General features: G+C 50.7%; 1 protein-coding gene across 13 annotated transcripts in view; it reads left to right on the top strand.

Moving 5' to 3' along the window:
* The window catches only part of COL6A3 (collagen type VI alpha 3 chain), a 58,765-nt gene extending 50,294 nt beyond the window's left edge, over positions 1–8,471 (top strand). For 7 of the 13 annotated variants that reach the window (XM_042035240.1, XM_042035239.1, XM_042035246.1 and 4 more), the window contains 6 exons: positions 249–503; positions 2,063–2,137; positions 4,080–4,259; positions 4,375–4,428; positions 7,280–7,450; positions 7,593–8,471. In XM_042035240.1, coding sequence (XP_041891174.1) covers positions 249–503; positions 2,063–2,137; positions 4,080–4,259; positions 4,375–4,428; positions 7,280–7,450; positions 7,593–7,633 — 776 coding nt within the window. In that variant the 3' untranslated portion in view covers positions 7,634–8,471. The remainder of the gene's footprint in view (positions 1–248; positions 504–2,062; positions 2,138–4,079; positions 4,260–4,374; positions 4,429–7,279; positions 7,451–7,592) is intronic. The other 6 variants (XM_042035244.1, XM_042035250.1, XM_042035251.1 and 3 more) reach the window with 4 other exon arrangements.
* Positions 8,472–15,870: the final 7,399 nt, after the last annotated feature.

The raw sequence follows: 15,870 nt of genomic DNA, 5'->3' as shown, positions 1-15,870 counted from the left end.
GTTTAAAAAAAAAAAAAGTTTTGATTTGCTAGATTGCAACAGATTATTAAATATAAATAAACCACTTGGTGAAATCATCTGGTCTATGGAAAACAAAGCCTCTCCTGCAGTGGCATCTGAGACAGCCAAGTCCCAGCTTGGCTTGCACTTGCCATGGAAAGAAGATTCTGCATCACTGAGACACTTTTTCCTTGAGATCTTTCCCTCTTCATTCACTGCTTGGTGTCCCTTCTGATTCTGCCCTGCAGCAAAGACCCACGACATCCAGATCACAGATGTCACCGAGAGCAGTGCCAGGCTGCGCTGGGCCAGCCCCGAGCCACACAACACCTTTGATGTCACTGTCACCTTGGCCCACGACCACTCCCTTGTGCAGAGGCAAAACCTGACTGGCACCGAACACGTCATCCGAGGGCTCAGGAGTGGGCAAAAATACATCGTCGTCATCACTGGCTACCAGAAATCACAGCCCAAAGTAACCTACACAGGGTCATTCAGCACAAGTAAGTGACTCTTGAAAGCCTTTGGACATTCATTTTTTTTCATTAAGCAGACACAAAAAGTGGGAAGGACAAGAAAAGGGATCAGGAATCAGTTGGTACCAACAGTCTGGCTGTGCTCAGTTGTGTCACTTCATGTCTGCCACCCTCTGGATCAGCAGACGTGGCAGATGTGTTTCTTTGAAAAATGGGAGTTGCACTTCAGTGGAGTTAAAATGCACACAGAATGTGGGATAATTAAAGGCAGTCCCAGAGTGGGGTTTGTTACATGCTGCAGGTTTTGTACATTGATGCAAAAGGTCTTGGTGGCGGTCTAGCCTGCACTACTGCAATTATTAATGAGTCAAACTGGTAAACTCAGTCCAGCCCAATTTCAAAATAAGCAAGAAAAGCTGCTTCTCTGATCACCATTTCCATAGCTACCGGTCTGCTTCCCATACTATCCAGAAAGAAACGCAAAGAAGACATGAAACAGAGTCCCTTGGGCATCCAAGCTCCATGTGTGCAGATCCAATGTGAGCCTCCCCAAACCCTCTGGCATGGCCAAAAGTTGCTGTCTAAGACACAGCCAATTTTTTTTAATGCAGTTGGCACAGAGGTGACTTGGCCTCGTGGTGTGAAGTTTGCGCTGGTCCTGCCAGTGCCGTGTCTGGCTTCCTCTGGCACATCTGAGACAATTGAGAGAGCCTTTCCTCTGGCTTCAGTGGGTTTGGACCAGTCTCTTACCTTCACAAGCAATAAACATGCCCACAAAAATGTTGAGAAAAGACATCAATGGGTAGAAGTAATATTTGCATGTGCTAAATTGGAGCTCCCAATGCCCAGGGAAGCTGCTTTTCCCATAGAATAAATCTTGAATGGGAACAAACTGAGTAGGCAGTGGTGACAAGCTGTGACCTGGACACTGAGTAGGATTGTCCCCCTTTTCCACACCCAAACTGTACACTAAAGAAAAGCAAATCCAGCCTTTCCTGTGGCTGCAGCCCCCTCCTGCCCTCCAGCCCCATGGAGTTTTTTCACCCGTAACAATCCTCACCGTAGCTCCTAGAAGGATGTGAGGTGTGATGGAAGGAGTGTGGTCCAAGAGAGCCCTTTAGGGAACAAGAGAGTATGGATTCATCATGGATTGGCTCCCCTGGGGGGTGCCATTTTTATTCTGCCATCTCTAAGGCCAGGAGATCAAAGCTAAACTGGCTCCAGAGAGGCCACACCCAGTTCCTGAGCCCCTGCCCTGTCGATGCTGTGGGGTGAGTGGGGGCATCCAAAGCAGTCACATGGGGCCCTGAGGATGCTCCTCTATGGTGACCCCCAAGGACGAGCCCAAGCAGAGCCACTGGCTGGAGACGGAAGGCGATCCTGTCCTGGAGCAGCCGGGCAGTTGGGGATTACTCATCCTGTCAGCTGCCTCCAATAAACATTTCTCAGATGTGTGTGCTCGGCTAAACAGATCCAGATGTGGCTCCTGCACTGGAGCTGGGGCCAGGGAGTTTGTTTATGACTGCATTGAGGGTGCTGCTGCTGATGCCCTTCCCTTTGACTGACCCTCTGGTTGTCCTCCACAGAGACCCCGGCGCAGCCCCAGGTGTCCCTGGCCAACATGATGCTCAACACCGAGCCACTGGAGGGGCCTGAGAGTGGTGAGTGCGGGCCATGGGGGGAGTGCTGGGCCAGGGGCTCTCACAGTCTCACCAAGATCAAAGGATCTGCAAGTCCTTGGCTTTGCAAAGCCAACTGATCATGGCCTTGATGACATCCTTGGCCACATGGGTTGGAGCCCTGCATTGGAGTCTCTGCCCCATGAGGGATCCAGAACCCCTGAAGTTGCTCTGGTCTTCCTGGGAAACTCCAACCAGGTGCTGTTTCCATGATAAGGATGGGAGATGAGTCATGACCCAAGCACTGGCCACTCTTCAGGGACAAGCTGTGCCCCATGTCCTCCCAACGTGCCTAGACGTACGTGTGGATGCAGAACATCACCCGATGCTTCCTCGTTCCCTCTCTCTCCATTTGGGGCAAATCCCAGGTCTTGGCTCCTTGGTTTAACACACAGCTCCCAACAAGTGCTTGGCCAGGCTGGACAGGGCTTGGAGCACCCTGTTCTAGTGGGAGGCCCTACTCTGTGTTTGACCCCATGTTAACAACCCATAATCACCGTAGCTGTTCATACATTTCATCGCTTTGGGTGACATCAAGCTCATCACATCGGTGCTGTCACACTCAGTGGTACCACCAGTGTCACAACCCCTCCTCCAAGGACCTGAAAGGGCTCTCGGCCTTCATCAAGCAGCACAGCCACAGCAGGCACACCAAAAATGGATCTGTCATCCAAAACTCATCCCTGGATCGTTGTTCCCATGTTTTCCTTTAAACGTTTTGCTTGCACTGTGGCTCATTTTCTTCACAAAGTGGTCTGAGAGCACAGGGAAATGCTGCCGCTCAGTGTGTTCAGCCAGGAGCTGTGGAGCTGCCGTTGAGCTCTGGCTGCTGGTGTTGAGTGGGATGAGCATGGATCTCATTCATGCCTGGCTGGTGGCACTACTGGAGCTTTTCGCAGCGGAGGGGCCAAGGGCTTGTGCTGGACCGACTCATTTCTCCTTCCTGCATGACCCATCGTCCTTTCCTTCCCATGTGCTCCTGCTCATCTGGCCCCTCTCCCTGGCACTGACATCCCCTCGGCAGCCTTGTTCCCGCCAGGTGACAAGCACCCCGTGGCTTTGTTTAACCCCTTGTTTAACCCCTTGGCGCCAGCCCTTGGGAACCCAGGTGTGCAGGCTCCTCCTGCTCCAAGGACAATGGATGTGCTGTGTGCTTGCTCTGCACTTCCACACAGACCTCTCCATCTCAGCTCCTCTTGATGACCCACTTGCGGCAAATGCCTCTGCCTGAGGATTTATGGCAGCCAGCAACCTTGGGGGAGCATTCCTCAGGGATGCTAATCCAAAGGTTTTCAACAGGATAAAGACACTAAAGAGAGCAGGGGATTGCGGATGGGTTTAGCTGAGCCTCCTCTAGTTCATGGGAGAGACCCATGCGTAAATCTTCCGAGAGACCTTGGAGAAAAGCCCACATTCTGCCCTCCTTATATAGGTAAAATAGCATGGATGGCCCAGCATAGCTAATAAAAACCCAGGGATTTGGACCTAAATTATCCTTTTTGGGGCAGGAAAGGGACATAGTTTTAAATCTTCATTTAGCCTTCACATACACCAGGTGCAACTTGCTTTTAGAGATAAACGCACTTAAGGATTAGAAGTTACTGCCAAGACAAATAGCTTTGAAAATAGAGGGGAGGGGGATTTGTGTGATGGCTCAGTCCTGAGTGCACCAGTGGGGGAGCAAGGGTTCCCACTGTGTTGCTCCAAGGATTTGGGGTTTGGATCTGTGACAAAACCAAGAGCAAGGAGAGGTAAGCTGGAGGCTGGGGAAGGTTTGCATCCAGCAAGACAAAACTTAAGAGAGGGGAATGCTACCAGTCCTGAACCAGGCCTTATTTTCCCTTTTTTTTCTTTTCATTCTCTTTGCTTTTTCAGCTTTTAACCCTCTCAGAGTTACTTAACCATTGCACCTTTTGCCATGCAGATTGGTCAGACCCTTGCTTGCTGGACTTTGACATGGGCATGCAGTGCAAGGACTATCAGATTGTGTGGTTCTTTGACTCCAAACACAAGTTCTGCAGCCAGGGTTGGTATGGTGGCTGTGGAGGTAATGCCAATAGATTTGAGACCGAAGCTGAGTGCAATAACAAATGCTTAAAGCCATGTAAGTACCCCATGAGGATTCACCCTTTCACATTTTATCCTATTGTCAAATGATGTTTGGATCAGAGAGAAAACACGGTTTAAAATCCAAACCCATGCGCTTTTTCCTCCTCCAGCAGCAGCTGAGAAAGCCATGCAGCAGCCACCCCTTGAGAAAAGATTATCATCAGGTAACACCCCCACAACAAAAATTAATCATCACAAACCAAGCAAACCCATTCTTTCACCTTGACCATTTCACAGCATGCATCCAAGCCTGTCCAACCACCGATCAAAAGTAGTACAGACTCAGTTTTCACTTGCTCCTTCACACAACCATGCCCTTCCATCTGCTTTGCATGAGCAAGTCACTTTGCATGTGTGTTGTCCCACCAGGACGTGCTGTGTTGGCACAACCTGAGTGGCAAAACTCACTGGATTTCATCAGAGACCGGTGTTTGCTGAGCTGGAGCGTGGCACGGTCCCAAACCAGTTTGTGTTATCTCTGTGTGACCACAAAGTGCCACCACTCTGCTGAAATGCAGAGAATTCCCAACATTTCACTGCCTGCAACCAAAACACCTGATGGAAAGTGGCTCCGTGGGGCTCAGGTATTGCATGGAGGTGTTTTTCTTCATCACCAAAAGATAAAAGTCAAGGCTGAGGGAGGAGCCTGCAGGAAAATGGCAATGCCCTCCTCTCCTCAAGGAGTTTCTGAGGTTTAGGGGTTGTGTTTGCAAACCTCTTCAAGACCTGGGAAGGGTGAAGTAGCTTGAAATCACATCTGTTGGTTCAGCAAGGGGTTGGGATGCGAACAGAGCCCAGCAAATCTTCCTTATCAGAGCAGCCTCCCCCTCCCAGAGGGGTTTCAGGGCTCTTTGTGGAGCTGGGAGGGAAACCAAGGAGTGAAGACAGCTCTGGTACCTAAAGGGAGGGCTTCAGTCCTTGCAGGGTCATGACAGGGTCTGAAAAGGCAAATTACAGACCCTTCCACCCCATTTGACTTTCTTAGGTTTATTTTAGGATCCTTAAATCACGCTTGGGAATTTTTGTCACTGGCAGCCCTGTAGAGATGTGGAGGCAAGGAGGAGGCGGCCACCAGCAGCCACAGAGATGTCAGGGGTGGTAAAAGGGGATTTCAAGGTGCTTTGGGGATGCAAATGGGCATCATGGATCCTCTGGCCGTAGTTTGAGGATTTAGAAGCTGGAGGAAGCAGTGCAGGAACCTGTAGCTTCACTCCAGAGCAGTATTCCACCCTCAGAGAGCAGGGAACCCTCCCTGATGAGGTTTTCTCCAGAGGGCACGTGTTTCTGCTAGCCCTGTCCTACATGCTAGCCCCTTCTGATCATTGTCACATGCCTTGATGGTATTTCCAGCAACTGTTGCTGAGGCTAAAGTGATATTTCATCAACTTGGCACCGCTCTGCCCTGGGCACAGAGCCAAGAAAAGCAGCCGAGGGGCCCTGGAGGGATGCTCAGGTCCCTGCCCGCCACTCTCTGCTCGCTTTATTCCCTTTTCATTTTCTGCAAAGCCAGAGCTTGAACCCCCGTGGAAAATAGACACAGGACTTCAGTCAGCTCAGCTTTTAAAGTGCTGGGTGGTGGCTCAGGCTCTGGGTTCAGCCCATAGCAGGTGCAACATTGAGAAATGAGTTCAGCTCCCAAACCTTAAGGCACTTTGGGTGCAAAAATATGCACCAGACCCACTTCCCATTTGAAGCCTTTTAAATGCTGTGATCCCCTTTAATTATTGACTTCTTATATATATTTTTCATGTGTAGATGTGGAACTCGAGGCATGGTTTAGTGGGGAGCTTGGCAGTGCAGGGGCAGTGGTTGGGCTCAAGGGTCTTAGAGGGCTTTTCCAACTTTAATGATTCTATGGTTCTATTTTTTTATTGTTATTCATGTTTCGACCATGACAAAAGTAATTGTTAAGCATAACTGAGGAGCCCAGGCACATTTTCTCCACGGGATGAATTAAAATCCCAGCTCTCCCCATCTTTTGAACCTGCCACAGCTTAAAACACTTTTTAACTCCCTAGGTCTTGCTCTCCATCAATTCTTGGAAATTTTTGGATAAGCTTTTGTTTAATTTCAGACTGAAAGAGGGGAAAATTAGGTTATATTTGCAAAAGAAATTCTTCTGTTTTGATTAGTTTTTGGATTTGATTCCTGTGCAGGTTTGGGGTAGAGTCATTCCTGTGTTCACATCTGCTGGATTTCAGTGTTTTGGAAGGTGGGGAAGAAAGGACATGGACTTTGGAAAAAGAAAATCTGAATATAAAAAAGGCAAAGAGATTGCCTAAGGCATGGGGAACCTTTTGGTAGGAGCCCAAAAGCAAAGCTGAACTTCAAGGTCAATACTGATTTCTGACTCCCCCTTCTCTGTGCTGAGCAGAGGTGACACGAGCTCCTTCTGCACCCCTGAGTGAAGGGAGGTTTGTGACCTGATGGTAAATCAGTGACTGATATCAGATACTTTTTAATTCTATTTTTGTAAAGTTATTTGGCATTTTCATTTTGCCACATCCAAGTGCTTTGTTGTTTTATTCCCCACTCACCCAGCAAGGGATGAAAGTTGCCCTGAGCAATGTGTGGTAGATCCAGGAGCACCTTCACATGGAAGATTTCTCTTGTCAGAGGAAGTCAGCCATTTTAGTGGGAAAATGATGGTGCCAATACTTCTTCCCTTGCAGCCCAGCCAGTCCTCTCTCAGTTCTGAGACCTGCCAACTCATTTCCTACAGATCCAAGGGATTTGCAGACAACCACTGCCATGCAACGCTCCCCCTTCATCGCTCCTGGGTGCATGGCAGCAACACAGAAGAGGACTTGTGCACCAGGGCTGGTGACCTCCAGGGAAAGAGCTTCTCTTTGCAAAGAAAGGGATGGGATTTAGGCACAGGAGATGTGCACAGTCTGTGCCGTGGATGCCCTTTCTCAGCTTGCATTCCAGCCCTGCCCTGCAGATACACTCAGAAAAGGCTGTGCTTCACCCAGGAGTGCTACTGACCGCTGTTGCTCCTGCTTTTTTCCACAGTCATGGATATCTGCCGGCTGCAGAAGGACGAGGGCACCTGCAGGAACTTTGTGCTGAAGTGGTACTACGACCCTGAGACCAAGAGCTGCGCCCGCTTCTGGTACGGCGGCTGCGGCGGCAACGAGAACAGGTTCAACACGCAGAAAGAATGTGAAAAACTCTGCATCCCTGGTAAGAGGCACTCAGCCAAATCCCTGGCATTCCCACGCTGCAGCATGGGGTTGGACTCCTCAGCAAGCCCTGGCAATTACCTCATTTATCTTCCCTCAGTATCTTGCATCAAAAGCTTATTTGTTCCCTCTTTGTCCACCAGGTACCATCAACCCCGGCGTGGTGACGACGATAGGGACATAGAGCCACGGGCTGGCCAACACTTACCTCTGAGACAGCATCACCTTTGCCACCTTGTCCCTATAGAAGCTAAGGGTATAGACGACCTTGCACTGTAATATTTCATGCTTTTAACTCCCAAGCAAACCCCGAGGAGAGGGTTTTGCTGCATGACCTATCAATATGGTGCTAAACTGTTTGTGGACTGAGTGCTACATGTGCCCGGGTTATATTGTATAGCTTCAACGTTGCCAAATATTTACCTAAGTGCAGATTGTTATTGTCTCTCAACATGTCTCTAAATTAGCCTTATTTTCCCCCAATTCTGGCAATCTGCCTATCTAAGGTGCCATGAAAATGAGTCAAAAAAAAAAAAAAAAAAAGAGTCATAATAATTTCACTGCAACTTGTTACCTGCTTGCTTTTATCTTTCTCATAACTGAGCATAACTTTACAGGGGAAGCCTTTGTGTAAGAGAGCAGCTGATTCTGACAAACAAGTGGTTCCATTTTCACTCTTCCTATTTTTTTTTTTTCCCCTTTTGCTGGATTAGATCTCAGACTAGATCTTTGTATGCATTTGTACCACACGTGGCCAACTGAACTAGCAAGGAAAAGGAAGCAAAGTTTCCAAATGCAAATGCACTGCTGGGACCAAGGCCTCAGTTAACAAATCTTTAAATTGTGGTGTAGGGTGTCTCTGGCATTCTTCTGATGTTGTATGTTTTATAAAATACAAAGCAAAGCAATCTGGGGAGGGGGGAGCAGCGGGAGGGAGGGGGATTTTATTTTTATTGTGGATTCCGTGTCAGGAAGTCTATACAAAGAACTTTTAAATAAAGTCTAATGGAGGTTTTGAGAAACTCGTGGGTTTGTCTTTGTTAAAGGCGCCGTGGGTATCAGTGGAGTCATTTTCCAGGGTCTGGAGAGCAATTATTTGGGGGGGGGATGTTGAGTCTGCTTCAGCCTCAAAGAGAGGATAAATGTGGTATGGGTATTCGGGGGGACAGCATTGAGAGGCTGCTGGCAACCTGGAGATTTCCAGCTTGGAAAAAGGTGGAGACAGAGATGTCTTGGTTGTGAAATCTCCATCCTGAAGGAATTTAAACTCAGCTGGACATGGCATGGAGCAACTTGGCCTCAGCCAGCCCTGGGTGTCCCTTCCAACCTGTGTGAATCAATGACCCCATAAGTATTTTCATCTGTCTCCTTCACTTTCCATAGCCATGATTTTTACCCTTCCTGTCCATCTCTGAGCTCACCCAAGGAAGCTAAAATTCCCAGAAACAACGCACATTTCCCTGCCCCTTCAAAAATCCCTGCTGAAAGCACAAAGCAGATGGAAGTGGCCAGGGCACAGTACAGCTCTGGGCTGTGGGGCTGATGTCCTCAACGTCCCTCGGCCTCTGCTGCTGTCCACAGGCAGGGCTTGATAACTCTTCCCATGGCCTGCTGGAGGTGCCTGGAAGGAAGAATGGAGCCTTGCAGGCACATGCCATGGAGAGGGCAGCTGGAACACCAAAAGCAGGGGGAGGGCATTGACTTCTGGAGAAGCAGGTTGCATTGGTTAAATCTCGGAAAGGAGACCCTTGCAATTCAGAGCTTATCTCCAGGTGCTCTTCCATGGGTCAGGGTGGGACTGGCACGAGGAGAGGACAACCTGGTGCTGTCCTGCTGCTTTCTGAAGCCCTTCACGTGCATCCCCAGGGGCCACAACAGGAGATGTTGCACGTGTGCTGGACACACAACAATGATGCCTTTGGAAGCAGCTCCCAGGAGGAGGACTTGCCCTCCAAAACACTTGCAAGACCAAATGAAGCTGGTCTGACACCTCAGGCTCCCTGCTCAGTGCTGCACATGATCCACAGGGTTCCAAGGGCCTCACCCTGACTTGTCCAGGGCACAAGAAGAGCTCGCAGGGCTGCTCTGGGCTTTGTCCTCGTGGGGATTTACAGTCCAGGCATCCTATTCCTGGCACAAGGAGCAGCCCAGATCCCAAAACTTCCCGCCAGCACCGAGCCACTTGCGTGGGGACAGGGGACAGCTCGGCTGGGGATGAGCCAAGCCGTGGCAGCTGAGCTGGGGAAGCTGCGCTGTTTATTTGGCACCTTCCCCGAGCAGACTGCAAGGGCTTCATTTAAAAAGAGGGGAATGGGTAAATGTGATTTATTTATTTATTTATTTATTAATTCTTGTAACTGGCTCTTGCAGTGGCGCCGAGGGACACAGGAGCCTGCCCGGTACCTCGCCGTGCACCGGGCATGGCCAAGCCCCCCCGTTTTGCTCTCACGGGGTTTAAAAGCTGCACTTAGGTTAAAGTGATCCTTCCCTCCGTCCTCCCACCCCTCTGCAGCACGGGAAAGGTTTTCCCAATGCCTGCGCCGCCTCCGTTTCCCAGGAAAGCTGCTTTCCACGGCCCCTGCAGCCCTCCAGGATGCCAGGGCGCATCCCGGGGTTTCACAGCGCGCCGGGGGGAGGAGGAAGCTCGGGAAGGGGCCCCTCATCCCCTCCCATCCCCGGGGCGTTGCAGGCGCCTCCCGAGCCTTTTAAGGAAGCGCGTTACGCCCCGGGCCCCCGGCCAGCGGCCACGAGGGGCTGCACATGGAAGTCATCTGCAGCTGGGAGCACATCTGCCAGCGTGGCTGCGGGACCAGACCCGGAGTAAAAATAGCCCAGCCTGGCCCGAGCCACGCGCTCCGCTCCCGGCTGCCAGTGGGGAGCCCCGAGATCCACGCCCTGGTGCTTTTGGGGTGACCTCAGACCCCCCTTTAAGCAGGATTTCTTCTGTAGACATCACCTCCTGCATCAAAAATGCCACTGGCCTGGCTTCAAAAGGTACCGCCTCAGTCTTACACCCCTGCCTGGGGGGGGGGGGACAGCAATGCCATGAAAGCCAGACTCCAGCCTCGAATTTCCCCTCAAGCTGAGGGCACACTGTGAAGTAAAAGAGTGTCACTGGAATTGCTCTAAATCTCTGGAGTTTTCCAGGATCGCGTCAGGGAAACCTTCACAGGGCTGATGTAGGTTGAGGTGACCCTGCCTCAGAGACCTGCATAAAGTCCAAGTGAACCTTGAATTTAATGCTTTGTCTTTGAATCTGAGTGCTCATTCTGTCCCAATCAAAGAACCACAGAATGGTTTGGGTTGGAAGGGACCTTAAAGCCCATCTCATCCCATGGGCAGGGACACCTTCCACTGTCCCAGGCTGCTCCAAGCCCCATCCAGCCTGGCCTTGGACGCTCCCAGGGATCCAGGGGCAGCCCCAGCTTCTCTGGGCACCCTGTGCCAGGGCCTCCCCACCCTCACAGGGAAAAGTTTCTTCCTAATATCCAATCTAAACCCACTCTCAGTTTAAATTCATCCCCCCTTGTCCTGTCACTACATCTTTCTCATATTCTCCTTCCAGGACCTGAAGGGAGATGGGTGAGCTACAATCAGCAGAGCCACCAGCCCTTATTTTACCAGGGACCTTCCTGATGGAGTATTCCACAGTCAGGCTGCCCAGAAGGAGCCACAAATGCTACACCCCCTCCTGCACCCACACCTCCTCCTTAAAGAGTGATAGTGGAGTCCCTGGGAGAAACTATTACGAATAGTCACTCTCAAATCTCACTTTCTCCAGTTGAAATCCAGAGAGGTTTGGATGACCCTGCTGCCCGTGGAGGCCAGGGAGCTACGACCCTGCGGGTGAGAACTCCAGGGTTCAAAACCAGAGCACAGGCAGAACCTCTTATGGTACCAGTGGGGTCATAAAAATGACGAGCAGGATGTGTCCTAGACTTAAACGTTGAAGCCAGGCCCTTAAATTTAGGACAGCATCAGCATTTAATGCTTGGTTAGGCTCCCTCAATGCTGCAGCTTTGCATTTAATCACAGCCTTCTTGGGAGACCTTTACAAGGAGAGGCAAAGTGGCTCTGACACATTTTATTAGCCAGTATTAAATTTATTACATCAGTAAAAGCAGCCAGTCTAGAAGCCTATAGATGCTCACAGGTACCTGCCCAGACCCTTCCTAGGTTTTCCAGCAATGCCCTACACAGCCAGTGTTGACATTGCAAGGTCAGGAGTTCAAGGAAAATGATGTCTTCCATGCCTGGCATCCCTGGAAATTAGGACTGTATCCACGCAGAGATGCAGATAAACTTGGAACAGCTGAGCCTGCAGCAAAGGATCTTCAGATAAAGGGGACAGAAGAGTGGCCAGCAGTCTTCTGCTTGCGGGACGGAAATACTGCAACTCCCAATCCCAAAATCATTAAACCTTGGAGTAAGATGGAGATGATAAGGTAAAATAAGGGGATCTGGAAGATCCTAGATTTTCTAGGTACTCAGTTGCTTTCTGCCTATGTTTTATAGCCCCATAAGCTCCTCGGGGCAGGGTGGTTGCTCCTGGGGAGCAGCACCTGACAGGGAGCTCCCTGCAAGCAAGCGCCATTCCCGTGCGCTGAGCTGAGCTGAGCTGAGCATCCTGGGTGGCTTTAAATCCCAAAACTCTAACCCATGATAACTTTAAACTTCCCAGGCCTTGCCCAGAGGCTGGGGATCACTCAAAATGGCAGCAGGCAGCTCTCTGGAAGCGCAGCCTTCCCAAAAGCAAACCCCAGGGCTCAGTGGGACGTGGCGGGATAAACAGCCCCAGCGAGAGCCGGGAGTGCGCTCCAGCTGCGGGATGACTTATGGGACAGCAGGAGCACGGCTTTTTTTTTTTTTTTTTTTTTTTTGTCAAACAGAGTAGATCCGAACCAGATGTGTAACCTTTATCTCCATTGCTGCGGAGAGAGACGGGGGAGCAGACAGGGGAGAGGGAAAGACGTTTGAGTTTCCATGAGCGGCCGCTCCGCTGCTTCCCTCCAAAGCCAGCCCATGAAGAAAAATGAGCCCCGGCAGCCAGGAAACTTCGCTGTGCTGAACTCCGTGTTTTGTTTCTCCCTCCGTTGCCACGGCGACCACACCGAAGCAAAAGCGCGGCCGGCTGCGATGACCTCACCGTGCTGCTCCATAAAACCTGATATTACAAAGATACAACCCGGGCAGGGGGTTGAGGATGAGCCTTTTGCTGTGCTCCCCGGGGCTGGGAGGGCAGCAGGTTCAGACACCCATCTTTTGGGATGCAGCAAGATGCAAGGGGGAGGGATGTGGGAGAGTGATGGGTGCTGCCTGGTGATCCCAGAGCCACCTGTGAGGAAAAGCTTTTGGGAAGGCTGTGCTGAGGGAAACCCATGAAATGGGGAGTGCTGTGTCCAGCTCTGGGGTCCCCAGGACAGGAAGGACATGGAGTTGTTGGAGCCAGTCCAGAGGAGGCCACAGAGATGATCAGAGGGATGGAGCAGCTCTGCTCTGAGGAAAGGCTGGGAGAATTGGGATTGCTCAGCCTGGAGAAGGCTTTGGAGTGACCTAATTGTGGCCTTCCAGTGCCTGAAGGGAGCCTACAAGAAATAAGGAGAGACTCTTTACAAGGGTAAACAGTGGAGTGACAGGACAAGGGGGAATGGCTTCAAATTGACATGAATGAATTCAAACTGAAAGAGATTAGATTTAGATTAGATATTAGGAAGAAATTCTTCCCTGTGAGGGTGGGGAGGCCCTGGCACAGGGTGCCCAGAGAAGCTGTGGCTGCCCCTGGATCCCTGGAAGTGTGCAAGGCCAGGCTGGACGGGGCTTGGAGCAACCTGGAATAGCAGAAGGTATCCCTGCCCATGGCAGGGGGTGGAATGGGATGATCTTTAGGGTCCTTTCCAACCCAAACAATTCTGGGATTCTATAATTCTGTGATTTCCAAACTTGTAGCTCCATGCCTTGCAGCCAGGGAAGCACTCTAGGAATAACATCCAGCCTCACTCACCAAAAATTAGCTTCCAAACCTGGGATGAAAGCACCTCAATGCGTTGCTGGGGATCTCTGAGATGGGAGTGTCGTAGTGGGCGAAGGCCAAATAAGCCATTGCTCTTGAGAAAAGGCAGAAATTATTTGAGTGTGTGTGAGTTAATATATATATTTTATATTTATAGCTTACAAATGGGCTCTGCAAGAGCGTGCTCAATGAACTGAAGTGGAATTGAAAGGCCTGAAAAAAAGAAAAAAAAGGTTGCTAGGGACAGAATCAGTAGTTTGTTATTTCTAAAATACTCCTCTGGCTTTCCAGCAGTGATTAATTCGGCAGACGGGGAGGTTGAGTTGGAGGTTAATGAAAAAAAATGAGCATTGCATTCGATTGACTGGAATATTGCAGAGGCCATAACACGGCCTCTGGAAATAAGTGGAGCACTGTGGCTGCTCCTCTCTAGTGTTTGGAATCCAGGCTCCCCTGCAGCTTCCCTGCGCCAGCCCTCAGGACCTCCTTCCATTTACTGATGGGAAGTCTGGGGCGGCAGGATTACCACTCACTGTCCAGCAGCTGAAAGTTTAAACCAGTGCCATTTGGAAAGGCAAATTCAATACCCTCACTCACTGCTCACACCTTTATCCCTGGGATTCTGGTGATTTTGGGGGCAGGAATGGTTTTCCAAGTAAAAAGTTTTAAAAGAGGAGTTTTGCAGCAGGAGGGTTACATACAGCGAGCCTGGCCTTCCCCACAGCTCCACAGATCTCATGGCATCACATTTTGCCCCAGTTCATGTGGTTTTTTTAAAGCTGCTAGAAATGAGAAGTTATTTTGGAAAAGCCAAAATCCTGCCCTGGGTGCTGGGGTCCCTGCACGGCATGCTGGGTGAAACATCCAGATCCCTGGATTCCCAGTGTTTGGAGTTAAGCAGGGGTGGATTTTGGATTAAACACCTGACAGTTTGACACACAGCAAAAAGTTGGAGATCCAGCAGCCTTTTCCAAAACAACCACTCAAAATCCCCACCTGCACTGTAATTCTCCTTCTTTTCTCTGTGCTTTCTCATCTTCCATCCCTTTTCCCTGGGTTTAAAAAGCAGCTCAGCTCTGCAATGGATGCAGGTGGTTGCAGACTGTCAGGGGCATGACATTTAATGCTATTTCTCCCCCAGGATGGAAGCAGCCATGGGAGGAAGGCAGAAGGGCACCTCCAGAGCAACCTGGAAGCTGCACCCCCTCTTCCTACCTTCAAAGCCTGCAGGTTGTAGGTATCAATCTAGGATTAAAAGCAGCAAGATGGGCAATGGGAAACCTAAAATGGAAATGTTACCTTGAAAAACCACAGTGGACAAACCCACCAGGTGTCTGAGAACAGCCACAGCTCGTCACACAGGGGCATGACACAGACTAAGCAAGGAGAATTAGAATTCTCTGCCCATTTGGGAACTATTTCTTGAAGTTGGCCAAGTCAGAGCATCCTCCCAATGCACCCCAAAGAGCCCCTTTTTGCCCCTCTTCCCAGCAGGACAGGGCAGGTGAGCTGGGTTTAACACCCAAGTGCAAAAGCCTTGTTAAGTGCTAGAAAAATACCAGCAGTTTGGAAGTGCTTCATGAGATCTGGAGCGTTTGGGAGTAAAGCCAGCTCCATCCTGGAAGGGGGAGGCAAGAAAGGAAGCCAGGTGTGATGGCTGTGCAGGGCATGGGCCTGCAGGGATGGGGCTAATCCCAGATTAAACAGCCTGATGAGGAGATTGAGGTCAGACCTCACCGGGGGCTGCAGCTCCTCCTGAGGGACAGCTCCGATCTCTGTTCCCTGTAGCAGGGACAGCACCCAGGGAACAGCTGGAGCTGTGTCAGGGGAGGGTCAGGCTGGAGATCAGGAAAAGGCTCTTCCCCAGAGGGTGCTGGGCACTGCCCAGGCTCCCCAGGGAATGGGCACGGCCCCGAGGCTGCCAGAGCTCCAGGAGCGTTTGGACAGCGCTGCCAGGGATGCCCAGGGTGGGACTGGTGGGGTGTCTGTGCAGGGCCAGGGGCTGGACTCCATGATCCCTGTGGGTCCTTTCAACTCTGGACATTCCATGATTTGATGATTCTGACTCGAGGGTTACCTCCCAATTTTAGCATTTTCCCCCCCAGTCTGATCCAAGCCCCATCTGCCCCATTTTCTTGCCCCAGCTGCCTTGAGGTGTGGGCATAGGGAAAGGGATGGTGACCCTTTCAGCCAGGGCTTGCAGCTCCCCATCTCCTTGGGAACCAGCAACCATCACCTGCACACCTGCACTTAACACCCCAGAAGGCCTTTTTCCACTTTTCCATAGCTTTTTTAACCCCATTCGACCCCTGTCCATTCAAAGCCCCAGTTCTGCCCCAGGCATTTGAGCATCGCTGAATTGGGAAGACTGAAAACTGCTCGTCCTTTCCACCCCTCCTCTCCTGCTGCAA

This window comes from Corvus kubaryi, unplaced genomic scaffold, assembly GCF_017639235.1.
Source record: "Corvus kubaryi isolate FWS band 111438036 unplaced genomic scaffold, C.kubaryi_AGA036_p1.0 37383, whole genome shotgun sequence".
Taxonomy (NCBI): Eukaryota; Metazoa; Chordata; class Aves; order Passeriformes; family Corvidae; genus Corvus; species Corvus kubaryi.
Note: the sequence above shows the minus strand (reverse complement) of the source record. Positions and strands in the feature narration are given on the sequence as shown.